Here is a 25,799-nt window from a genome sequence, read left to right as displayed (position 1 = left end):
AGAACTTGCACAATTGGTGGCTGACTAAATACTTTTTTGCCCCACTGTATATATATTTAAAAAATCTCAGTTTACATTGGCGCGTTACGTGCAGTAATGTTTTGATTCCAAAACATCAGGTGATTTTGCAGAAATACTCATAATAAACATTGATAAAAGATGCAAGTGTTATTCACAAAATTAAAGATAAACTTATCCTCTATGCAACCGCTGTGTCAGATTTCAAAATAAACTTTACAGAAAAAGAATAATCTGAGAACGGTGCTCAGAGCACAATCCAGCCAAAGAAAAACACTATAAATATGCACTTACCTTCGAATAACTTCATCAGAAGGCACTCCCAGGATTCCCAGTTTGACAATAAATGACTGAAAATATCCATAAAGCCCATCATTTAGCCACTTCTTAGCATGTTCAGCCCACGAATCCATTTTCATGACGCACGAGCAATCCCTCCAGACAAAAACTCAAAAAGTTCCGTTACAGGTCGTAGAAACAAGTCAAATGATGTATGCAATCCATATTTAGGATGTGTTTAACATTAATCATCAATAAGGATCCAACCGGAGAATTTCATTGTCTGAAGAAAGAGCATTGGAACGAGAGCACTCTCTCTCCCGCGCAAAATGAGACTGAGAATTTCTGAAGACCACTCAGTAAAATAGCTCCTATGAGCCCCTCCTTTATAGTAGAATCATATAACCAAAATCTAAAGACGGTGACATCTAGTGGAAGCCCTAGGAAGTGTTTGCTTATCCATAACTATATGGGGTATCATTTGGCACTGTTTTGAAAATCGAGTTCTCACTTCCTGTTTGGAAGTCTTCTCAGGTTTTTGTCTGCCAAATGAGTTCTGTTATACTTACAGACATAATTCAAACAGTTTTAGAAACTTCAGAGTGTTTTCTATACAATAGTAATAATAATATGCATGTATTACCTTCTGGGGCAGAGTAGGAGGAAATTCCGTTTGGGTACGCAATTCGTTCAAAGTGGAAACACTGCCCCCTGTCCATAACAGGTTTTAAAGGCACAGTCAATTTAGCGTATGTAAACTTCTGACCCACTGGAATTGTGATACAGTGAATTATAAGTGAAATAATCTGTCTGTAAACAATTGTTGGAAAAATGACTTGTGTCATGCACAAAGTAGATGTCCTAACCGACTTGCCAAAACTATAGTTTGTTAACAAGAAATTTGTGGTGGTTGAAAAATGAGTTTTAATAACTCCAACCTAAATGTATGTAAACTTCCGACTTCAACTGTATTTACTAATGTCGGGTTGACCTAGGGGTCATGAAAAGGGTTGTACCAAAATGTTTGATGTATTAGAATAATTGATTATTCTTATGTTGTATTAATAGAAGGGGAGGGGTTATAAGATGAATAAGGTCCTAGACTACAGATTAACAATATATATACATATGAGGTTTTAATATTGTTCCACAGTTGTTTTCTAATTCTCTCTCTCTGCCTCATTAAAAAGAGGCCCCTCTGAGTAATGTGTGACTGTGAAGAAGGAGCTCTGCAGGGGAGTGGAGGAGATAAGACTAGTCAAACATTCCACAATAAATCAAATTTGGGGAGTGGACGTTTACTGCTAAGTTTTAGATAACACTAAAAGCCATTGTTTATATAGCTTGGTAGGTAGGTTTTTGGTCTCAGGAGTAAAAAGGTAATGACGTAGGTAGTGACATCACCAGGCTAGACTGAGGGTGTAACAAAACAACTTGAGACTTTTTTTGTTGCAGAACTTACTCTGAAACATGCGTGCTATGTTCCTGATTGTCAACTTCTGTCTGCAATTGCATTAATAAAGGTTTTTGAATGATTTAATTAAATATATTGTCATAATGCTAATTTCACCAATGATTGACAAGGACGAAAGTAACGAACACTATATTATATTCTACTGTATTTTAGTCAATGCCACTCCAACATTGCGCTTAGTATTTTTCTTCTTTTGTTCTGTATAGAGCTGTATTTTTTGTGGGGTCATTATGTCATCTACCTACGTTATATAGGTATGCACGTCAGCTTTGACATCGGTTTTGCACATCGGCGTTAAACTAGACATCAGGCCGATGCCGATGTTGGCATTTTTAGCTAATATCGCCCGATTCCAATATGCTCACTGATATATCGTGCATCCCTAATAATTTTAGCAGGAGATAAAATATTTTTCCTGGTAAAAAATCTGAGTGGCTGGTAGATTTTTAAATCTACCTGCCACAGTGGCTGGTGGAGCGAAATGTTTATTTTATGCCCTGAGTCAAAATAGTAAACTCTTGCTCGACTCCCAATGCAAGATGAAACTGGTGTGCACACATACACGCCACCTCATTATTGCAGTGTCCAACTATGATGACTAATATCGCGTTCTAGAGGACTGGCATGAACATAAAGCTTCACATTTGCTCATCAACTTAGCCTATAAAATGCCTATTTTGTTTGAATATAAGAGGTGATGTGTAGGAACTAGAATATTTCAGTGTTATTTCTACTGTGCGCCACCTTGACAGATCCCATGGGATGATGATCACTCTACGCTGATAAGCCTATTCTTTGCCACGTTATATCTCTCTTTTGGGCGGGTCTAGTATTACTAGAGATGTTGGTTATGTAATTATTATCCATGCATGCACGTTACTCCAGAGGACGATTCACACAGGATTCGTTTTTCCAAACTGCCCCCTAATTCTTTATTTTTTCCATTTAATTGACTCATGACAGAAACCTGGAGGTTTTTATTCTAGGGGTGAAGATATTTCAACGTCATGTCTAGACGATAATAGGCTACACATAACTTGTGCTTGGCTGCCAAATGTATAGGTATCCCCATAATATTTAAATTGAGGAAGTGTCATTATTTTAGCGAGCCATCGTAGACGTCATTCCTAATAAAAAATTCCTTCGATCCTGCTGATTTGAGCTGCTGAACATTATTTGCACTTGAGATGCTTTGATGGAAAAAGATGAACTTCCCATTTACAAAGAGTTTAGCGGTGATGCCCTGCTTTGCAATTGATTGTCCTATGACCCTCACACTCAACTCTGAACCTCGAAGCCAGTTCCACTGTGTTTTTTCATTGTTCCCTTCTAAATCAGGGACTGATTTAGACCTGGGATACCAGGTGTGTGTGCGCAATTCATTATCAGGTAGAACAGAAAACCAGCAGAATTTGGACCTCGTAGGGTAAGAGTTGAATACCCCTGGCCTAGGATATCAACAGCCAGCCAGGGTTTCATTAAATAAGCTATAGGCACAATAGGCCTACTTTTTATTGGACATTTAGGCCTAATTAAAACGCCATATTTGACAATGATCAATTTTAATTCACTGGCACTATGTAAAATAGCTTATCCATACTCATCGATGGCATAATCTACATTGAAATACAAAACATTAAAAACACCTGCTCTTCCCATGACAGACTGACCAGGTGAATGCTATGATCCCTTATTGATGCCACTTCTATAATAAGTTTAGATGAAGGGGAGGAGACAGGTTAAAGGATTGTTAAGCCTTGAGACAATTGAGACATGGATTGTGCATGTGTGCCATTCAGAGGGTGAATGGGCAAGACAAAAGATTTAAGTGCCTTTGAACGGGGTATGATAATAGGTGCCAGGCGCACCGGTTTGTGTCAAGAACTGCAACACTACTGGGTTTTTTCACATTCAACAGTTTCCTGTGTATATCAAGACCCAAAGGACACCCAGCCAACTTGACAACTGTGGGAAGCATTGGAGCATCCCTGTGGAACGCTTTCAACACCTCGTAGAAACCATGCCCTGATCAGCCTACTCATTGATAACCTCTATTTTAGTGAATTTGCGAGCCATTGCAAACCAAGAAACTGAGAGATACAGTATTGCGATATAGGCCTACATCTTTTGTTTACCGATACATGGTTCTGACTCTGTACTGCCTGGTGGCCCACCTGCCTACCAGTGACTAGAGGTCAACCTATTAAATCGGAATGGCCGATTAATTAGGGCCGATTTCAAGTTTTTATAACAATCGGAAATCTGTATTTCTTTTACACCTTTATTTAACTAGGCAAGTCAGTTAAGAACACATTCTTATTTTCAATGACGGCCTAGGAACGGGGGGTTAACTGCCTTGTTCAGGGGCAGAATGACAGATTTTTACCTTGTCAGCTTGAGGATTCAATCTTGCAACCTTACGGTTAACTAGTCCAACGCTCTAACCACCTGCGTTACATTGCACTCCACGAGGAGCCTGCCTGTTACGCGAATGCAGAAAGAAGCCAAGGTAAGTTGCTAGCTAGCATTAAACTTATCTTATAAAAAACAATCAATCATAATCACTAGTTAACTACACATGGTTGATGATATTACTAGTTTATCTAGCGTGTCCTGCGTTGCATATAATCGATGCGGTGCGCATTTGCGAAAAAGGACTGTCGTTGCTCCAACGTGTACCTAACCATAGACATCAATGCCTTTCTTAAAATCAATACACAGAAGTATATATTTTTAAACCTGCATATTTAGCTAAAAGAAATCCAGGTTAGCGGGCAATATTAACCAGGTGAAATTGTGTCACTTCTCTTGCGTTCATTGCACGCAGAGTCACGGTATATGCAACAGTTTGGCCGCCTGGCTCGTTGCAAACTAATTTGCCCGAATTTTACGTAATTATGACATAACATTGAAGGTTGTGCAATGTAACAGGAATATTTAGACTTAAGGATGCCACCCGTTAGATAAAATACGGAACGGTTTCCGTATTTCATTGAAAGAACAAACGTTTTGTTTTCGAGATGATAGTTTCCGGATTGAACCATATTAATGACCAAAGGCTCGTATTTCTGTGTGTTATTATGTTATAATTAAGTCTATGATTTGATAGAGCAGTCTGACTGAGCGATGGTAGGCACCAGTAGGCTCGTAAGCATTCATTCAAACAGCACTTTCGTGCGTTATGCCAGCAGCTCTTCGCTGTGCTTCAAGCATTGCGCTGTTTATGACTTCAAGCCTATCAACTCCCGAGATTAGGCTGGTGTAACCGATGTGAAATGGCTAGCTAGTTAGCGGGGTGCGCGCTAATAGCGTTTCAAACGTCACTCGCTCGGAGACTTGGAGTGGTTGTTCCCCTTGCTCTGCATGGGTACCGCTGCTTCGAGGGTGGCTGTTGTCGATGTGTTCCTGGTTTGAGCCCAGGTAGGGGCGAGGAGAGGGACGGAAGCTATACTATTACACTGGCAATACTAAAGTGCCTATAAGAACATCAAATAGTCAAAGGTATATGAAATACAAATGGTATAGAGAGAAATAGTCCTATAATTCCTATAATAACTACAACCTAAAACTTCTTACCTGGGAATATTGAAGACTCATGTTAAAAGGAACCACCTTTCATATGTTCTCATGTTCTGAGCAAGGAACTTAAACGTTAGCTTTCTTACATGGCACATATTGCACTTTTACTTTCTTCTCTAACACTTTGTTTTTGCATTATTTAAACCAAATTGAACATGTTTCATTATTTATTTGGGGCTAAATTGATTTTATTGATGTATTATATTAAGTTAAAATAAGTGTTCATTCAGTATTGTTGTAATTGTCATTATTACAAATAAATAAAAAGAATCGGCCGATTATTCGGTATCGGCTTTTTTTGGTCCTCCAATAATCGGTGTCGAGTTGAAAAATCATAATCAGTCGACCTCTACCAGTGACCCTCCCTTTTCTTGCTCTTTCAACTACTCATCTCCTCCATTGCAAAATACTTAATCTTAGTGGTAGTAGGAATCGAAGCTCGGGTCGAAGGGCAAAGAGTCAACTCCCCACCACAAATCACAGGCAAATGCCATTAGGTCTCTTTTTCAAACTAACACCAGCCTTGCTAGGAATACTCCCAGTGCACAAGCGTACTATGTTAGAGCTATGTGGTAATGTCACTTTTAATGCGTTTGCTTTTCATGTATTGTGTAATGGATGTGTATACAGATAGTTATGTATACTGCAATTGTTGCTTATTGATGGTTGACAGGTCACTGTAAATAAGAATGTGTTCTCAATCGATTTAACTGCATAAATAAAGATGAAATAAAATGATCAAGTGGTCAATTATAACAAGCAAAGTTAGCTAACATTAGCTAGCTAAGATAAAATTGCTTGCAAATAAATCTAGCTAGCTAGTTAACGTACTGAGCAAGATAAACAAATATAAACAAATCTAGCTCAGAATGCAAACACTGCATACTGTACAGATATATAGTGTGTTATAGCAGTTATATAAGGTGTTAGATAGTTAGCTATTATCAAACACCAGTTTGTCAATGCATTGCTACAAATAATGGACATTCTATGAGAAAGTAGCTAACTACTGTAGTGTAGCAACTTTGTTCCATATGGAACCGATCAATTCAGGCAGTTGCACAGCATTTATGCCAGCTTAGATTGTGCTGCAAATAATATATATTAGCCCTTTGCTACACATAATCATATGTTAACAAATAAGACAGCAGTTAGCCAACTTACCCTTGTTTGAACTACGTTTCCCTTTTTTACTCCTTGGCATGTCGCCAATCAGGTTTCTTCACAAATTCACTTCCAAGTCTCAACAGGGCACCCTCGGAGCCGAAACTGAACAATTAATATTCAAGGCCTTGACAGCCTTTTGAATACAACCCCGGAGGTCACGATGTATTCAAGATCTTAATTAGTGTGATGACACCAAATATCAAAAATAATTAACGTTAGCTAGACTCGATCCCCCACTTGTTTTTAGTGGCACCACCGCAGATGGTGTGGAGTTGGCTTTACAAGTCGAGGAATTTCGTTTTCTTCAAGATTTCAGAATACATTATCTGTGATTGTCCCCGGGTAACCGATATCCAATGCCAGATTGAGATATAACATGTTTTTTTAAAGTGTTTAGAATGGAGTATCGAGCACGTTGCTGTTCCACATTCACACATCTTCTTTGGTATAATGGCGTTCCACAAACGCTTAAGGTGCATGCGGCCACCTATTGCGCTGGAGTGTGCGTTCAATTATGGTTTGCCTAATTCTGTACTAAGAAAAAACAAATCCCATTAACTTCTATCAAACCCTCCCCAAAAACCCCATCCCTCTTCAAACTTTCTCTATCATGCTCAGACAATCTAGCTATAGGATTAAGCAGCATTTAAAAATCATGTCAACAGTAACATCTACTGTTATCCCTAATAACTGTTGCCGTATCCACAATAATTTTCAACCTGACATTTCTGCTTTTCACAATCCAAGTCGTGTTGATAACCTTCCCAAAGAAGCTATGAAGTCAATTTTATTTACCAACAAAGTGTCCTTTGACACAGCACATTTATGGGAGCAAGAATTCTAAAAAGGCCTCGAAACCATATCAGGAACACTGGGCTATAATAAGAAGGTCGGGACTAGTAAAACCACCAGTTCTAACAAATCCACCATCTTCTCCTGGGTAAGTGGTAACTGCTTTCAGACCCACCTCTTATTAGATATATTAGGCAAAGCTGGGTTTTGTAGTCATATGATAATTCTCATTCAAGTGCCCAAAGCATGAATTCGTCTTCGACTAAACTACAGTATCCATAACACCCCAAAACAAATCAGCTGTTGGGGTCGTCCGACAATTTTTTTGTTGTCAAACGAGCCAAATACAACCGGTGTGAACTTTACGGTGAAACGCTTACTTATGAGCCCTTTCGCAACGATGCAGAGTAAAAAAATTGTCAAATCAAATTGTATTTTTCACATGCTTTGTAAACAGTAGGTGTAATCTAACAGTGAAATGCTTACTTACGGATTCTTTTCCAACAATGCAGAGTTCAAGATAAAGATACAAAGATAAAATAAAAATAGAAATAGTGACATGAGGAATAAATACACAGTGAATAACGAATAACAATAACAAGTAAAAAATAACATGGCTAAATATAGGGAGTACCATACCAAGTCGACTTGCTCGGGTATGAGGTAATTGAGTTAGCTATGTACATATAGCTAGGGGTAAAGTAACTTGGCAATAAGATAGATAATAGACTGAGCTTTCGCAGTAGCGCATGTGGTGAGTGTGAAAATGTGAGTGTGGTGTCAGTATGCATGTTATGTGTGTGTTGGGGTGTCAGTGTAAGTAGAACAGTCTATGGCTTGGGTGGCTGGAGTGAAAATATGGAGGGGCTTCCTCTGACACTGCCAGGTAGAGAGGTCATGGATGGCAGGGAGCTGGGCCGCAGTGCTCACCACCCTCTGTAGCTCCTTGCGGTCAGGTGCCTTGCTGTTGCCGTACCAAGCAATGATGCAGCCAGTCAAGATGCTCTTAATGGTGCAACTGTAGAATGTTTTGAGGATCTGAGGGCCCATGCCAAGTGCCTGAAGGGGCACTATGTTGAGGGTCAGTGTGGCAGATGTGCTGTTACCTACCCTCACCACCTGAGGGCTGGCCCATCAGAAAGTCCAGGACCCAGTTGCAGAGGGAGGTGTTCAGTCCCAGGGTCCAGAGCTTGGTGATTAGCTTGGAGGGACTATGGCGTTGAACGCTGACCTGTAGTCAATGAACAGCATTCTCACATAGGTATTCCTCTTGTCCAGGTGGGAGAGAGCAGTGTGGAGTGCAATAGAGATTGCGTCATCTGTGGATCTGTTGGGGCGGCATGGGAATTGGAGTGGGTCCAGGGTGTCTGGGATGATAGTGTTGATATGTGCCGTGACCAGGCTTTCAAAGCATTTCATGGTTACAGATGTGAGTGCTACAGGGCGATAGTCATTTAGGCAGGTTACCTTTGAGTTCTTAGAAACAGGTGGTCTGTTTGAAACAGACTGGGACAAGGAGATGTTGAAAATGAAGACGCTTACCAGCTGGTCTACGCATGCTCTGAGAACACGCTCTGGTATGCAAGTGTTAACCTGTTACTCACGTTGGCCACGGAGAGCGAGATCACACAGTCATACGGGACAGCAGGGGCTCTCATGCCTGGTTCAGTGTTGTTTGCCTCGAAGGGAGAATAGAAGGCAATCAGCTCATCTGGGAGGTTTGCGTCACTGGACAACTCACAGCTGGGTTTCCCTTTGTAATCTGTAATAGCCTGCAAATCCTGCCACATCTGATGAGAGTCTGAGCCGGTGTGGTAGGATTCTATCTCAAATCAATCAAATCAAATGTTATTTGTCACAGACACATGTTTAGCAGATGTTATTGCGGGTGTAGCGAAATGCTTGTGTTTCTAGCTCCAACAGTGCAGTAATATCTAACAATTCACAACAATACACACAATACACACAACCTAAAAGTAAAATAATTGAATTAAGGAATATATAAATATTAGGATGAGCAATGTCGGAGAGGCATAGACTAAATACAGTAGAATAGAATACAGTATATACATATGAGATGAATAAAGCAAAAATATGTCAACATTATTAAAGTGACTAGTGTTCCATTATTAAAGTGGCCAGTGATTTCAAGCCCTGCGGTTGCAGGTGGTGCAGTTGCCGTACCAAACGGTGAAACAGCCCAACAGGATGCTCTCAATTGTGCATCTGTAAAAGTTTGTGAGGGTTTTAGGTGCCAAGCCACATTTGTTCAGCCTCCTGAGGTTGAAGAGGTGTTGTTGTGCCTTCTTCACCTCACTGTCTGTGTAGGTGGACCATTTCAGATTGTCCGTGATGTGTAAGCCAAGGAACTTCAAGCTTTCCACCTGCTCCACTGTGGTCCGGTGGATGAGGATAGGGGCGTGCTCCCTCTGCTGTTTCTTGAAGTCCACGATCAACTATTTTGTTTTGTCGACATTGAGTGAGAGGTTATTTTCCTGGCACCACACTCCCAGGGTCAAACTTGATGATTGAGTTGGAGGCGTGCGTGGCCATGCAGTCATGGATGAACAGGGAGTACAGGAGGGGTTGAGCACGCACCCTTTTGGGACCCCTGTTTTGAGGATCGTTGACGTGGAGGTGTTGTTTCCTACCTTCACCACCTGGGGGCGGCCCGTCAGGAAGTCCAGGACCCAATTGCACAGGGTGTGATTCAGACCCAGGGCCCCAAGCTTAATGATGAGCTTGGAGGGTACTATGGTGTTGAATGCTGAGCTATAGTCATTAGTTTCAGTTACCTTTGCTTTCTAGGGTACAGGAGCAATGGTGGAAGCAAGTGGGGACAGAATACTGGGTTCAGGAATTAATTGAATATGTCCGTAAACACTCCAGCCAGTTGGTCTGCACATGCTCTGAGGACGCGGCTAGGGATGTCATCTGGGCCGGAACATTGCGAGGGTTAACACGCTTAAATGTCTTATCAAATCAAATTTTATTTGTCACATACACATGGTTAGCAGATGTTAATGCGAGTGTAGCGAAATGCTTGTGCTTCTAGTTCCGACAATGCAGTAATAACCAACAAGTAATCTAACCTAACAATTCCACAACTACTACCTTATACACACAAGTGTAAAGGGATAAAGAATATGTACATAAAGATATATGAATGAGTGATGGTACAGAATGGCATAGGCAAGATGCAGTAGATGGTATAGAGTACATTATATACATATGAGATGAGTAATGTAGGGTATATAAACATAAAGTGGCATAGTTTAAAGTGGCTAGTGATACATGTATTACATAAAGATGGCAAGATGCAGTAGATGATATAGAGTACAGTATATACATATACATATGAGATGAGTAATGTAGGGTATGTAAACATTATATTAAGTGGCATTGTTTAAAGTGGCTAGTGATACATTTTTACATAATTTCCATCAATTCCCATTATTAAAGTGGCTGGAGTTGAGTCAGTATGTTGGCAGCGGCCACTAAATGTTAGTGGTGGCTGTTTAACAGTCGGATGGCCTTGAGATAGAACCTGTTTTTCAGTCTCTCGGTCCCTGCTTTGATGCACCTGTACTGACCTCGCCTTCTGGATGATAGCGGGGTGAACAGGCAGTGGCTCGGGTGGTTGTTGTCCTTGATGATCTTTATGGCCTTCCTGTGACATCGGGTGGTGTAGGTGTCCTGGAGGGCAGGTAGTTTGCCCCCGGTGATGCGTTGTGCAGACCGCACCACCCTCTGGAGAGCCTTACGGTTGTGGGCGGAGCAGTTGCCGTACCAGGCGGTGATACAGCCCGACAGGATGCTCTCGATTGTGCATCTGTAGAAGTTTGTGAGTGCTTTTGGTGACAAGCCGAATTTCTTCAGCCTCCTGAGGTTGAAGAGGCATTGCTGCGCCTTCTTCACAACGCTGTCTGTGTGGGTGGACCAATTCAGTTTGTCCGTGATGTGTACATCGAGGAACTTAAAACTCTTACTCACATCGGCCACGGAGAAGGAGAGCCCACAGTCCTTGGGAGCAGGGCGCGTCGTTGGCACTGTGTTATCCTCAAAGCAGGCGAAGAAGGTGTTTCGATTGTTCGGAAGCAAGACGTCGGTGTAAGCTCCGTGACTGGTTTTCCCTCTGTAGACCCTGCCACATACGTTTTGTGTCTGAGCCGTTGAATTGCGACTCCACTTTGTCTCTATACTGACGTTTTGCGTGTTTGATTGCCTTACGGAGGGAATAACTCCACTGTTTGTATTCGGCCATATTCCCTGTCACCTTGCCATGGTTAAATGCAGTGGTTTGCGCTTTTAGTTTTGGGCGAATGCTGCCATCTATCTACGTTTTCTGGTTAGGGTAGGTTTTAATAGTCACAGTGGATACAACATCTCCTATACACTTCCTGATAAACTCAGTCACTTTATCCATGTATTCGTTGATGTTATTCTTAGAGGTTACCTGGAACATATCCCAGTTCGTGTGATCAAAACAATGTTGAAGCGTGGATTCCGATTGGTCAGACCAGTGTTGAATAGTCCTTAGCACGGGCACTTTCTGTTTGAGTTTCTGCCTATAGGAAGGGAGGAGCAAAATGGAGTCGTGATCAGATTTGCCGAAGGGAGGGCAGAGGAGAGCCTTGTAGGCATTTTGAAAAGCTGAGAAGCAGTGGTCTAATGTTTTCTCAGAGCAAGTGCTACAGTCAATGTGTTGGTAGAACTTTGGTTGCGTTTTCCTCAAATTTGCTTTATTAAAATCCCCAGCTACAATAAATGCGGCCTCAGGATATGTGGTTTCCAGTTTGCATAATGTCCAGTGAAGTTCTTTGAGGGCCGTCGTGGTATTGGCTTGAGGGGGAATATACACAGCTGTGACTATAACCGAAGATAATTCTCTTGGGAGGTCATACTGTCTGCATTTGATTGTGAGTTATTCTAGGTCGGGTGAAGAAAAGGACTTCAGTTTCTGTGTGTTATCACAATCACACCATGAATGGTTAATCATGAAACATACACCCCCGCCTTTCTTCTTCCCGGAGAGTTCTTTATTTCTGTCTTCACGATATACTGAGAACCCAGCTGGCTGTATTGACAAAGCCAGACAGTATATCCCGAGAGAGCCATGTTTTCGTGTAACAAAGTATGTTACAATCCCTGATGTCTCTCTGGAAGGAGATTCTCGCCCTGAGCTCGTCTACCTTATTATCCAGAGACTGAACATTAGCGAGTAATATACTCGGAAGCGATGGATGGTGTGCGCGCCTCCTAAGCCGGACTAGAAGTCCACTCCGAATACCTCATCGAATACCTCTTCTCCGCCAGTTGTGTTTTGGATCGGCCACTGGAAACAGTTCAATTGTCCTGGGGGGGTACGAACAAAGAATCCAATTCAGGAAAGTCTTATTCCCGATCGTAATGCTGGTGAGTTACCGACGCTCTGATATCCAAAAGTTATTTCCGGCTGTATGTAATTACACAAACAAATTCATGGTTTAATAATCTAAGAAATACCACACAAAAAAACGAAATACTGGAAAGTTGCTTAGGAGCTAGAAGCAGAGCTGCCCTATCTGCCGATGCCATCTAGTCCTATATTGATCTTTTCCATGTTTGATGGCTCGTCAGAGGTCCTAGCGGGCTTTGTCCGTGTCCCGTTCCTTGAAAGCGGTAGAAATCAAGTTTTCAATCAAGTTTATTTTATATAGCCCTTCGTACATCAGCTAATATCTCGAAGTGCTGTACAGAAACCCAGCCTAAAACCCCAAACAGCAAGCAATGCAGGTGTAGAAGCACTAGCCTTTAGCCCGGCACTCATATTGCCTGTAATCCATGGATTTTGGCTAGCGTATGTACGGTCACTGTGGTGACAACGTCGTCAATGCACTAATTGATGAAGCCTGTGACTGATGTGGTAAACTCCTCAATGTTATCGGATGAATCCTTGAACATATTCTAGTCTGTGCTGGTGAAGCAGTCTTGTAGTTTAGCATCCGCTTCGTTGGACCACTTCTGTACTGAGCTCGTCACTGGTACTGTTTGAGTTTTTGCTTGTAAACAGGAAGCAGGAGGATGAGGTCATGGTCTGATTTGCCGAAGGGAGGGCGATGGAGGCCCTTGTATGCACTTGTGGGTAGACGTGTTGGTAAAAGTGGGGAAAAACACATTTCAGTCTCTCAGCATTAAAGTCTCCGTCCACTAGAAACGTTGTCTGGGTGAGAGTTTTCTTGTTTGTTTATGGCCCTGTACAGCTCGTTGAGTGCCTGCTTAGTGCCATTCTCATTTTGTGGTGGGATGTAGACAGTAATGATTATTACAGATACACTCTCTTGGTAGATAAAAAGGTCTGCAATTTAACATGAGGTATTCTAATTCAGGTGAGCAAAAGCTTGAGACTTCCTTCACACTTGAAGCACAGAGTCCACTGTACGGTCGCTACGAAGCATGGCGAAACACTCCAGTTTTATGTCCATATCGCTTATCAACCAAGTTACTGAAAAGCATAAAATATTTGTTTTTCACGTCCCATTTTGTTGTCAAGTAACTGGACTTTTGCCAATAAAACAGAGAGCAGACAATTTTCTCCATATCTAACAAGGACTCCAGCCCTCCTCCTACTTGCCGGTCATGATGTGAGCTTTCTGTTCCAAAAAAGTAAGGATAAACACTAATAAAGTTACAAAATGGCAAAGTCGGGTTGGAGCACGTAAGATATCGGTCATCTCCCATCTTAACTGGTCTGTCTGGAGTTGTGCTGAGGAATGGGACTAACAATGATAGCAGTTTTAAAGTAGCAATACTTAAGCTTTTAATGATTTTAGATTTCCAGTTAATTATCCACACAGTACACAAATAAGATACATGATAAAATAACCAAATAATGGGAAAATCGTGTTTAATAATTTGCAAACAACAAAATCTTGAAAGTTTGTCAAGACAATACACAGGGCATTAATCAGCAGTAAATACAGTAGTCTATACATTTTGGCAATTGTCAAACAACATTAGTGACAGATGTTTAACTAGCATCTAGTGGAGTCATGTGCAATGACAATTCTCCAAAGATGGCTTTCCCCAACAAAGAGAAATGTATAATATATAATGAATTACCCTGAATTCTAATATTTAATTCTATGTGAATTATAACCTATATTACAAGGAAAATTAGGGTTTTAGATACAAACTACATCATTACCTTGCTATACAAGGCATTCACATGAACAAAAGTGAATATCAAAAACATTGAGACAATATTTCAATAGTAGAGGGGAGATGCAACACCATGAACACATCTATAAGATACTTCACAGTAGTTACAAGCAAGGTATTGGAGTTTTGCCACACATTACTGCATATATTGTTTAGTTTTAGTTTGTTGGGAATGTGACAACTAGGATTGTGGTACAAGCCTAAAGACAAAGTATCACAAAAGCAATTTGGAATCATATGAAGAGTTGTTTGTTCCTGCTGACATTTAGTATTAAGTTAGCAATTAGTAAACATTAACACGTCATTGTGCCACTTAGCCTGTAAAATGCAAGTTTAGATTCATACTATTAAACAGGAGAAAATGTTTTGCTCAGCAGTCCTGTAAACGTGACTTGCTCCTGTGTCTCTTGGTTTACATAGCACGTGTTGCTGCTTTTGCTGACTGGTCAGTGAGTCAGTGTCCTTCAAACCATATGGCTCATTCACACAACTCACTGTGGTCTAAATACCATCAACAAGCTTCAGATAACAGGAGTGAAAAGCCTCATCCTCAAGAGTGTAGCTGTATTTGTGTAGTTGAGTGGAGATTTGGGTGTAGGCAAGGCCACACACTCTCATAACCCATTCTCTATTGCTAAAGAAAGCCTTACAGTCCTTCAGGTTTGAGTGTCACTGTTCAAGGTAAACACAAGGGGGCAGCATTTGTTCTGATAGACTGATATCTTGTTGTCATTAGGAGGCAGTCTGTCCGATCAGGGTACTGTTTGCAGGCTGATCTCATAAGCCAGGTGTCCATTGAGGGACAGATCTAATGGCCAGAGTAGTAGTTTGTAGGCACGAAGGGCATCTTGGTGACCACTGCCTTCACTGCCTTCTTCCTCACTTCCACCTGAATGGGAGTTCCATTCTTGGCGTAAGCCACATCCACGTAACCCATGGCAACGTTCTGCTTCAGGCAGGGGGAGGGGCAACCACTGGTGACCTCACCTAAAAAAAGAATTATAACTGATAAAAAGAAAGCTGAATCTAATCTCAACAGCAATCCACACACAGCTAAATTTATATGGAACAGTGTCACATTTGGGCCTAAATAACACTACAGTGTAGGCCTACTAACAATGACAAACAATAACAGAAAATCATCAGGCCTGGTATCCTGATCCTAAGTAGGCATAATCAAACTTTTACGTATGATTATTCAGATCTTGTATCTTGTAATAGCTAGTAGAGATCCTCTAACTGACCTATGACCTTTCCCTCTGGGCTGAGAATGGGGGTGTGCTGTCTGACAGGGGGTCCCGTGGACACCAAGCCCACACGCTTCCTCATCGTCTTTGCCTTTATCTGGGGGACAATTATCTCAGCACCAGGGAAATCCTTTGCCTGACGCCGCCGCTTTCCTGCAAGTCCATCAAACAACCCAATTAACACAGACAGACAGACAGACAGACAGACAGACAGACAGACAGACAGACAGACAGACAGAGACAGACAGAGACAGACAGAGACAGACAGAGACAGACAGAGACAGACAGAGACAGACAGACAGACAGACACAGACACAGACACAGACAGACAGACAGACAGACAGACAGACAGACAGACAGACAGACAGACAGACACACACACACTATAAGGGAGTGTATAATAATGAGGAGTCACCTATGGTCCACACCAGTGTCGCCTCCACGGGGGTGGTGGTCTCATCGATGTCGTTACCATAGAGACAGAGGCCTGCCTCCAGCCTCAGACTGTCTCGCGCCCCCAGTCCGGCCAGCTTGACCTCACTGTTGGCCAACAGGCGCTCCGTCAGGGCCACCACACCAGATTTAGGCACTGAGATCTGAACAGGAGGATGAGGAGGAAATTACTAACACAATTTTGCAACACAACGAAAGAAACACATTCTTTTTTTACAAATGCCAATTGCTTTCAGACAAAGGATTCTTGAAAGAAATGCACAGAGCACAGAAAAATATCCATCTCTACTGAAGTAGAAAGAAAAAGAGAGTGAGAGGCCTACCTCCACTCCGTCTTCTCCAGTGTAGCCACAGCGGGTCACCCTGCAGCCCTGGATCCCAAACACAGTGGCCAGAGTGCTGGTCATGAAGGCCAACTTGCTGAGGTCATCTGTCAATCCCGGCTGGAGCACCTTGGCCATGGAGGGACCTGAGGAGGACATGTGCAGGGTCATATTCTTTAGTACACATAGTAGCAAAATGATTTGCAACGGAAAACAAAAATATCTTATGGGACAAGTTCAGGTAGTTCCTCCCTGTTTCTGTTGGGTACCTAATGAATACGACCAAGGTCAAATCAACATTTATTTGTCACATGCGCTGAATACTTACAAGCCCTTAACCAACAATGCTGTTGAAGAAATAGAGTTAAGAAAATATTTATGAAATAAACTAAAGGGGAAAAAAACTCAAATCAAATAATCAAATAGTAACAAGAAAATTACATAACAATAACAAGGCTTTATACAGGGGTTACCGGTACCGAGTCAATGTGCGGAGGTACAGGTTAGTCAAGGTAATTTGTAAAGTGACTAGAGGTCGACCGGACGATTAATTAGGGCCAATTTCAAGTTTTCATAACATTCGGTAATCGGCATTTTTGGACGCCGATTATGGCTGATTACATTGCATTCCACGAGGAAACTGTGTAGCAGGCTGACCAACTGATACGCGAGTGCAGCAATGAGCCAAGGTAAATTGCTGGCTAGCATTAAACTTATCTTATAAAAAACAATCAATCTTCACATAATCACTAGTCAACTACACATAGTTGATGATATTACTAGGTTATATAGCTTGTCCTGCGTTGCATATAATCAATGCGGTGCCTGTTAATTTATCATCAAATCACAGCCTACTTCGCCAAACGGGGGATGATTTAACAAAAGCGCATTCGCGAAAAAAGCACAATCGTTGCACGAATGTACCTAACCATAAACATCAATGCCTTTCTTAAAATCAATACACAGAAGTATATTTTTTTAAACCTGCATATTTAGTTAAAAGAAATTCATGGGCCTCCCGGGTGGCGCAGTGGTCTAGGGCACTGCATCGTAGTGCTAGCTGTGCCACCAGAGTCTCTGGGTTCGCGCCCAGGCTCTGTCGCAGCCGGCCGCGACCGTGAGGTCCGTGGGGCGACGCACAATTGGCCTAGCGTCGTCCGGGTTAGGGAGGGTTTGGCCGGTAGGGATATCCTTGTCTCATCGCGCTCCAGCGACTCCTGTGGCGGGCCGGGCGCAGTGCGCGCTAACCAAGGGGGCCAGCTGCACGGTGTTTCCTCTGACACATTGGTGCGGCTGGCTTCCGGGTTGGAGGCGCGCTGTGTTAAGAAGCAGTGCGGCTTGGTTGGGTTGTGCTTCGGAGGACGCATGGCTTTCGACCTTCGTCTCTCCGTACAGGAGTTGTAGCGATGAGACAAGATAGTAATTACTAGCGATTGGATACCACGAAAATTGGGGAGAAAAGGGGATAAAATTTAAAAATAAATAAATAAAATAAAAAATTCATGTTAGCAGGCAATATTAACTAGGGAAATTGTGTCACTTCTCTTGCGTTCATTGCACGCAGAGTCAGGGTATACGCAACAGTTTGGGCCACCTGGCTCGTTGCGAACTAATTTGCCCGAATTTTACATAATTATGACATAACATTGAAGGTTGTGCAATGTAACAGCAATATTTAGACTTAGGGTTGCCACCCGTTTGATAAAATACGGAACGGTTCCATATTTCACTGAAAGAATAAACAATTTGTTTTTTAAATTATAGTTTACGAATTTGACCATATTAATGACCAAAGGCTCATATTTCTGTGTGTTATTATATTATAATTAAGTCTATGATTTGATATTTGATAGAGCAGTCTGACTGAGCAGTGGTAGGCAGCAGCATGCTCGTAAACACTCATTCAAACTTTACTACATTTGCCAGCAGCTCTTAGCAATGCTTGATCACAGCGCTGTTTATGACTTCAAGCCTATCAACTCCCGAGATTAGACTGGCAATACTAAAGTGCCTATTAGAACATCCAATAGTCAAAGGTATATGAAATACAAATGGTATAGAGAGAAATAGTCGACGTGTAATAATTCCTATAATAACTACAACCTAAAACTTCTGAACTGGGAATATTGAAAAACTGGGAATATTGAACCACCAGCTTTCATATGTTCTGAGCAAGGAACTGAAACGTTAGCTTTTTTACATGGCACATATTGCACTTTTACTTTCTTCTCCAACACTGTGTTCTTGCATTGTTTAAACCAAATTGAGCATGTTTCATTATTTATTTGAGACTAAATAGATTTTATTTATGTATTATATTAAGTTAAAATAAAATTGTTCATTCAGTATTGTTGTAATTGTCATTATTACAAATACATATATATATATATAAAAATCAGCCGATTAATCGGTATCGGCTTTTTTTGGTCCTCCAATAATCGATGTCGGCGTTGAAAAATCATAATCGGTCGACCTCTAAAAGTGACCATGCATAGATAATAAACAGCGAGTAGCAGCAGTGTAAAAACAAAAAGGCGGGGGTACTTTCATCAAGGCATCAAGGCAAAGGGTGGCTACTTTGAAGGATCTCAAATATAAAATATATTTTCATTTTTTTAACACTATTTTGGTTACTACATGATTCCATATGTGTTATTTCATAGTTTTGATGTCTTCACTATTATTCTACAATGTAGAAAATAGTAAAAATAAAGAAAACTTTTGAAAGAGTAGATGTGTCCAAACTTTTGACTGGTACTGTATATCGAGTAGAACTGACGTTGCCATAAGAGAACTTACCTTGAACGGCAATCAAACATTCCTCCAGAAACTCCAGCTCCACATCGTGACCTTCTGCTTTGAACTTGGCTAGTCTAGCCTACATTAACACAGAAAGGATCAGATATATGAAACACAAACAGACATGACACTTCATAAAAGCATTACAAATCCATCCAAAACTTTGAGTGATGGTCGTCAAACACATGAGGTTTGTGGACTACTGACCTTCATGTTGGCAGAGTCCTTGTCTGCACAGCCAGCATTGGACACCACGTAGAGGTAGCCTTGGTCTGTCTTGGTGACGATAAGATCATCATTTATTCCTCCCTTGTCATTGGTGAAGAGGGTGAGCGTGCCCTGGAGATAAAAGTGTGAGAAGAGTGTGTGGGAAAATTAAGTGTATGTGCGTGTGTCTTTGCTTGCAGGCATTTGTCTCACCTGGTTGTCCTTCAGCTCTGCTATGTCTCCAACGATCATAGACTCTATAAACTTGACTCTGTCTCTTCCGTGGACTTTGCTCTGTTTGAGAGACACACAATGGATGGTATAGCCAATACAATGAGCACACAATATCTACCCATGCAAATTTGCTAAATGAAATCCCTCTCACCTGTAGCATGTGGCTGACGTCAAAGATGGAGCAGTGCTGGCGAGTGTGCATGTGGGAGTGGATGTGGCTGTCTTTGTATTGGACAGGCATGCTCCAGCCAGCAAACTCCACCATCTTACCCCCCTGGTCCCGATGGAAGTCAAACAGAGCTGTCTTCCTCGTACAGGCCTGGAAAACACTCTTTCATTATTGTTGTAACATATGCTGCCACACTGCTGTACCGTCATTACTGTAATGGTATCAGTGATGTAAAAGTCATAGCCTGGACGCCAGTCTGTTTCTGCCCTCCTGCCAACTTCTTATGGTATTGTCATGCCAATGACAATGGAGTAGACAAAAGCACAAACAGACCTGGGACCAGGCTAGTAAAGTCATGGAAGTTCATGTAACTGATTCATACAACTGATTGTCCTATCATTGTAGATGAGAACTCATTAGTGTGAAGAGGGCAACAGCAGGTCTGACTTGAAAGATTAATGTTTTCATCATAACCATAACAAATGCAGGTCCTATAATAGATACCAGTATTAATGTTGGTGATAAATTTGCCTCTTTCAACAGCCGCAGTGTACAGTATAAGTCTGGTGCGCGATATTAATAAAATGCACCCAAGTTATTATGCAGACTTCTTCTACTTCAACCATTGTCACTTTTAACCTTTAACCCAGCCACTGCTTGCTCTTATCAGTGAGCCATGCACTTTGGGGGCCGATGTTGGCCTGCTTACAGGTCAAGTATTTTGTGAAACAAGTCCAAAGTCATCTCTCTCTCTCTCTCTCTCTCTGTGTAGTCTAAACGAACACTGCTAACTAATCTCTACTGCTTGATGGGTACGATGTGCTATGTGTTCAGGGTGCCTACCTGTTCTTATTCATCTACTGTAAAGAGTGAACAATAGGCATACATACAGTGCCTTCGGAAAGTATTCAGACCCCTTGACTTTTCCACATTTTGTTACGTTACAGCTAGGGTTGCACATTTTGGGGAATATTCAGAGGTTTCAGTGGGAATTAACGTAAATATATGCAAATTAATATTAATACCATTTAAATGTAGATGTTTTTGCATTGGATATATTTACCATATCATATAGAGACAGAAACCTTTTACCTTATCATAAGTAGACATAATTGCAAATGATTAAATCCTTCCAATAGAATTTTTTTTAAACTATTTAGTTACAAATTGAACTTTAATTAAATGAGTTGACTCTTCACATGGGATGATTTCACTGAACAACAAAAGAAGGGAATATTGAATGATCCCCAATGATCCATCGCATCTCCCAAAAACGTTTTCAACATACATCTGTAAAATGATAGTCTAGAAACTAAAGCTTTGGTTGTCTTCCTCTCAGGCTTCCATGTCTTCTCCATGGACCTCCTCAATGTCCACCTCTTGAATATCAAACTCTGAGGCCTGATCTTCACTGTCACTTTCCAACCGTGTTGAGGATGGCTCGTTGTCAGGCTCAAAAAGCCTCACATTTGCCCAGATGGCCACCAATTTTTCAACCCTTGTATTGGTCAGCCTGTTGCGTGCTTTGGTGTGTGTGTTCCCAAACAAGGACCAGTTGTGCTCTGAGGCGGCTGATGTTGGTGGGATTTGGAGGATGATGGAGGCAACAGGGGAAAGAGCCTCAGATCCACAAAGTCCCTTCCACTAGGTGTCTGAACATCAGACAGGATTGCATTGTCTCCCTCAATCCGTGCAATGGCTACTGCTATAGGTTTCAGGAGTTTCAGGCTGCTTACCACTGTCTCCCAAAATACATCATCCAGGAGGATCCTCTTGATGGGGCTGTCCATATCGGCAGACTGTGATATGGCCATTTCTTGGAGAGACTACTTCCCCTCCAGGAGACTGTCAAACATGACAACACCACCCCAACGGGTGTTGCTGGGCAGCTTCAATGTGGTGCTCTTATTCTTCTCACTTTGCATGGTGAGGTAGATTACGGCTATAACTTGATGACCCTTCACATACCTAACCATTTCATTGGCTCTCTTGTAGAGCGTATCCATTGTTTTCAGTACCATGATGTCCTTGAGGAGCAGATTCAATGCATGAGCAGCACAGCCAATGGGTGTTATGTGAGGGTAGGAATCCTCCACTTTAGACCAAGCAGCCTTCATGTTCGCAGCATTGTCTGTCACCGGTGCAAATACCTTCTGTGGTCCAAGGTAATTGATGACTGCCTTCAGCTCATCTGCAATGTAGAGACCGGTGGGTCTGTTGTCCCTTGTGTCTGTGCTCTTGTAGAATACTGGTTGAGGGGTGGAGATGATGTAGTTAATTATTCCTTGCCCACAAACAATCGACTACCCATCAGAGATGACAGCAATACAGTCTGCTTTCTCTATGATTTGCTTGACATTCACTTGAACTCTGTTGAACTCTGCATCCAGCAAATGAGTAGATAAAGCATGTCTAGTTGGAGCGGTGTATGCTGGGCGAAAAACATTCAGAAATCTCTTCCAATACACATTGCCTGTGAGTATGAGGTGAACCAGTTGCATACACAGCTTGTGCAAGACATTCATCAGCATTTCTCTGACTACGTTTCTCAATTGAGTAAAAAAAACTTCTGATTCCAGGAGGACCATGAGCTGTTGCTATCGATAAGGTGTCTGATTCATAATTTTCACCTCAAATAGATGTAGAGGGACTTTTGTCAGAGGTTGCTTGTTGTGAGCGCTGAGGGAACTTTATGCACTTGGCCAGATGATTCTGCATCTTTGTTGCATTCTTCACATATGATTTGGCACAGTATTCACAAATGTACACAGCTTTTCTTCTACATTAGCTGCAGTGAAATGTCTCCACACATCAGATAGTGCCCATGGCATTTTCCTGTAAAGATTAGAAAAAAAATAGTAAAAAAAGAAATACAATTCTATGTACAGATAAATAGTTAAGCAGTTAGATTAAACAACTCCTTTGTAAGATAAATGTTTTAAAATAAAACATGTATGGCAACAGGTGAATTAACACTCCTCAGTTAGCAGGCTCAAGCAAGCTCAAACCCACATGGTAGCAAAAACTAACCAGCAGAAATTGTTAACAAGTTAGAAATGATTTAAACACACTTTGCTGTAGGCTACTATTTACTAGTTAACAAAAAATCATGTGTCATATAAAATATATTCACCCCACCCAGTATTGTACTCAAAACTTACCAGAAAGCATGTAAAATGGATTAAAATGGATTAAAATTCAAATAAATCTCTGCAATCTACACAAAATAATGACAAACCAAAAACAGGATTAATACCTTATTTACAGAAATATTCAGCCCCATTGCTATGAGACTTGAAATTGAGCTCAGGTGCATCATGATTTCATTGATCATCCTTGAAATGTTTCTACAACCTGATTCAAGTCCACCTGTGGTAAATTATATCGATTGGACATGAGTTGGAAAGGGCACACACCTGTCTATATAAGGTCCCACAGTTGACAGTGCATGTCAGAACAAAAACCAAGCCATGAGGTCGAAGGAATTGTCCGTAGAGCTCCGAGACAGGATTGAGTCGAGGCACAGATCTGGGGAAGGATACTAAAAAATGTCTGCAGCATTGAAGGTCAGCAAGAACACAGTGGCATCCATCATTCTTAAATGGAAGAAGTTTGGAACCACCAAGACACTTCCTAGAGCTGGCTGCCTGGCCAAACTGAACAATCAGGGGAGAAGGGCCTTGGTCAGGGAGATGAACAGTGCAAAGTACAGAGAGATCCTTGATGAAAACCTGCTCCAGAGCGCTCAGGACCTCAGACTGGGGCGAAGGACAACAACCCTAAGCACACAGACAAGACAACGCAGGAGTGGCTTCGGGACAAGTCTCTGAATGTCCTTGAGTGGGCCAACCAGAGCCCAGACATAAAACCGATCTAATATCTCTGGAGAGACTTGAAAATAGCTGTACAGTAACGCTCCCCATCCAACCTGACAGAGCTTGAGTGGATCTGCAGAGAAGAATGGGAGAAACTCCCCAAATACAGGTGTGTCAAGCTTGTATTGGCACACCTGTACAACTACGGTGACTTAATCAATTTTAGAACAAGGCTGTAACCTACCAAAATGTAGAAAAAGTCAAGGGATATGAATAATTCCTGAAGGCACTGTACATTCTTTCCTACGGTAAATGGCAGCGCGAGTTGTAAACAAGGTCTTAATAAAATACTATATCCCACTCTCAGAACTGATTAGCATCAACCCCGAACTGTTTGAAATGGATAGTAACAATCCAAGGTCCATTCCTGTAAAGAATCCTGACCTGCAGTGGGCCAAGACATTACACTACACTACATTCACATTTGACAGTAAATCAGGAAGTCTTCAGCAGCCTAAACTATTCAATGAAATCTCACTAGAACTGAGAAGAGTTGAATGGAAGATAGTGTTCATTCAATAGACTAGTTCTAGAGATGGGGGATCTGAGGCAGACCTATCTATACCCTGACAAGCCACTATCATGCTTTTAATAAAACCATAGTCTGCAGCAGCCAGTCAAGCGAAGTGATCTGTGCGGGCTCGGGGGCATTCTGCAGGGACAGATGTAGATTTGATTTGCATGACCAAGCGTGCCACAAATAAGAGGGAAAAAACATGGAGCAAATGGGAAAGCACAACATGATCGCTGTTCGGTCATATTGCAATAACTTATACATCAAAATAAGAACAAAATCAAGGTTTGACGACTAAATACATCTAAAACATATGAAAAAATAAACAAATTACGTTCTGAAAGATCTGAAACAATTAATATTCAATATTTCTCAGCACTAGGCTAACTGCATGGACAAATCCCTTAGAATTGCTACATTTTGGGTCGGTTTTAGTGAGCAGCATTTGTCCTCGAGGTTGATGGAACAGTACCTCTGAACTTGAAGCATGCCTCTCCTGCCTCCCCGCGATTCCGAGTCCAACGCCACGTAGACACTCCCTCGGAACTCGGAAACCGAATCCGAACCCAATGCCGCCAGATAGAATCCGAGCCCACATCGTATATTCCTTGCAGACGAGATCCAAAAGTTCACGTAACATAAACACCTCGCTGTCGTCAACAGTTTGGACTCCGCACTCAGAATTGTGCTTTCTCTACAAAACAGCGACCCTAGCCAGAGCAATGTATTTCGGGAAATGTAGTTGATGAAATTACACAGTCTTCAAACATTTGGAGGAAAACTCACTACACAGGCAGGCCTGTTTTTTGCACATGTTCTGTGTCAATACTAAATGTTGCTGTCATATGAACAAATAAATATATTCTCAACTATTTGTTTCTACACTTTTCTACATTTTTTCTTTCGGTCTTTCTTTCATTCTTAATTTTTTCTTTCTTTCTATACATACTGTAACGACCCTGGGTCGTTACGATACATATTATGCATAGCCTATTGCAAGTATATTATGCATAGCCTATTGCAAGTGTTTATGATGTAATAACATAAGCAAAATGTTCACACCAATGCTCTGTAACATGTCTTATTGTCATTACCTATATTTGAAAATGTCCATAGGCCTACTGTCAGAGTACACTTTCAAAACACAACAATATCTGTCATGGCACAGATAGTACACTGAAGTCTCGCTATGTGACAGTCTGACTGAGGGGAAATTCACAACACTCAGCACCATAACATAACGTATCCTATACTCAAGAAGAAATGTCAATATACAAGGAATTTCTGGATCTGGGATGACAGTGGCTACATCTCAGAAAACCACTAACGATGTGTTACACTGCACCAGTAATGACGTTACACTAACAGTTAACCAGTAACTCTTATCTTTACATTGTCATTAGATCACTTGTTGTAAATTAATCAAATATGAACACACTAAAAAGCAGGCCTTTTTTATATTCGGGGAC

At 41.5% G+C, this 25,799-nt stretch overlaps 2 protein-coding genes across 8 annotated transcripts in view; both read right to left on the bottom strand.

Annotated features, from left to right (window-relative positions):
- The window catches only part of LOC120061279 (interferon-related developmental regulator 2-like), a 28,982-nt gene extending 21,894 nt beyond the window's left edge, over window positions 1-7,088 (bottom strand). For 3 of the 7 annotated variants that reach the window (XR_005478312.1, XR_005478314.1, XM_039010978.1), the window contains exon 1: window positions 6,515-7,085. Coding sequence is in view for 3 of the 7 variants with exons in the window: in XM_039010978.1 (XP_038866906.1) it covers window positions 6,515-6,554 (40 nt within the window). In the remaining 4 variants the exon portion in view is untranslated. Of the gene's footprint in view, window positions 1-6,514 lie in introns of all 7 variants that reach the window. The other 4 variants (XM_039010976.1, XM_039010977.1, XR_005478311.1 and 1 more) reach the window with 3 other exon arrangements.
- Window positions 7,089-14,178: 7,090 nt separating this feature from the next.
- amt (aminomethyltransferase) lies at window positions 14,179-25,038 on the bottom strand. Its single transcript, XM_039010975.1, has 9 exons — window positions 24,803-25,038; window positions 19,924-20,091; window positions 19,752-19,832; window positions 19,539-19,670; window positions 19,332-19,410; window positions 16,533-16,678; window positions 16,172-16,352; window positions 15,754-15,909; window positions 14,179-15,496 (listed from the first exon to the last, which is right to left on the bottom strand). The coding sequence occupies exons 1-9, from the start codon at window positions 24,968-24,970 to the stop codon at window positions 15,318-15,320; spliced, it is 1,290 nt and encodes a 429-aa protein (XP_038866903.1). The 5' UTR covers window positions 24,971-25,038; the 3' UTR covers window positions 14,179-15,317.
- Between the last annotated feature and the right edge of the window lie 761 nt (window positions 25,039-25,799).

Source organism: Salvelinus namaycush, chromosome 16 (genome assembly GCF_016432855.1).
Source record: "Salvelinus namaycush isolate Seneca chromosome 16, SaNama_1.0, whole genome shotgun sequence".
In the NCBI taxonomy this organism is placed as follows: Eukaryota; Metazoa; Chordata; class Actinopteri; order Salmoniformes; family Salmonidae; genus Salvelinus; species Salvelinus namaycush.
The sequence above is the reverse complement of the archived record's forward strand: the minus strand, read 5'-3'. Positions and strand labels throughout refer to the sequence as shown.

Coding starts and splice junctions, on each gene's coding strand:
- amt (XM_039010975.1), bottom strand. CDS start 24,970: ATGTTACGTGAACTTTTGGATCTCGTCTGCAAGGAATATACGATGTGG. Junction 19,671..19,751: donor CAGAGCTGAAGGACAACCAG/GTGAGACAAATG, acceptor TTTTATCTCCAG/GGCACGCTCACCCTCTTCAC. Junction 16,679..19,331: donor ATGTTTGATTGCCGTTCAAG/GTAAGTTCTCTT, acceptor TGTCCTCCTCAG/GTCCCTCCATGGCCAAGGTG.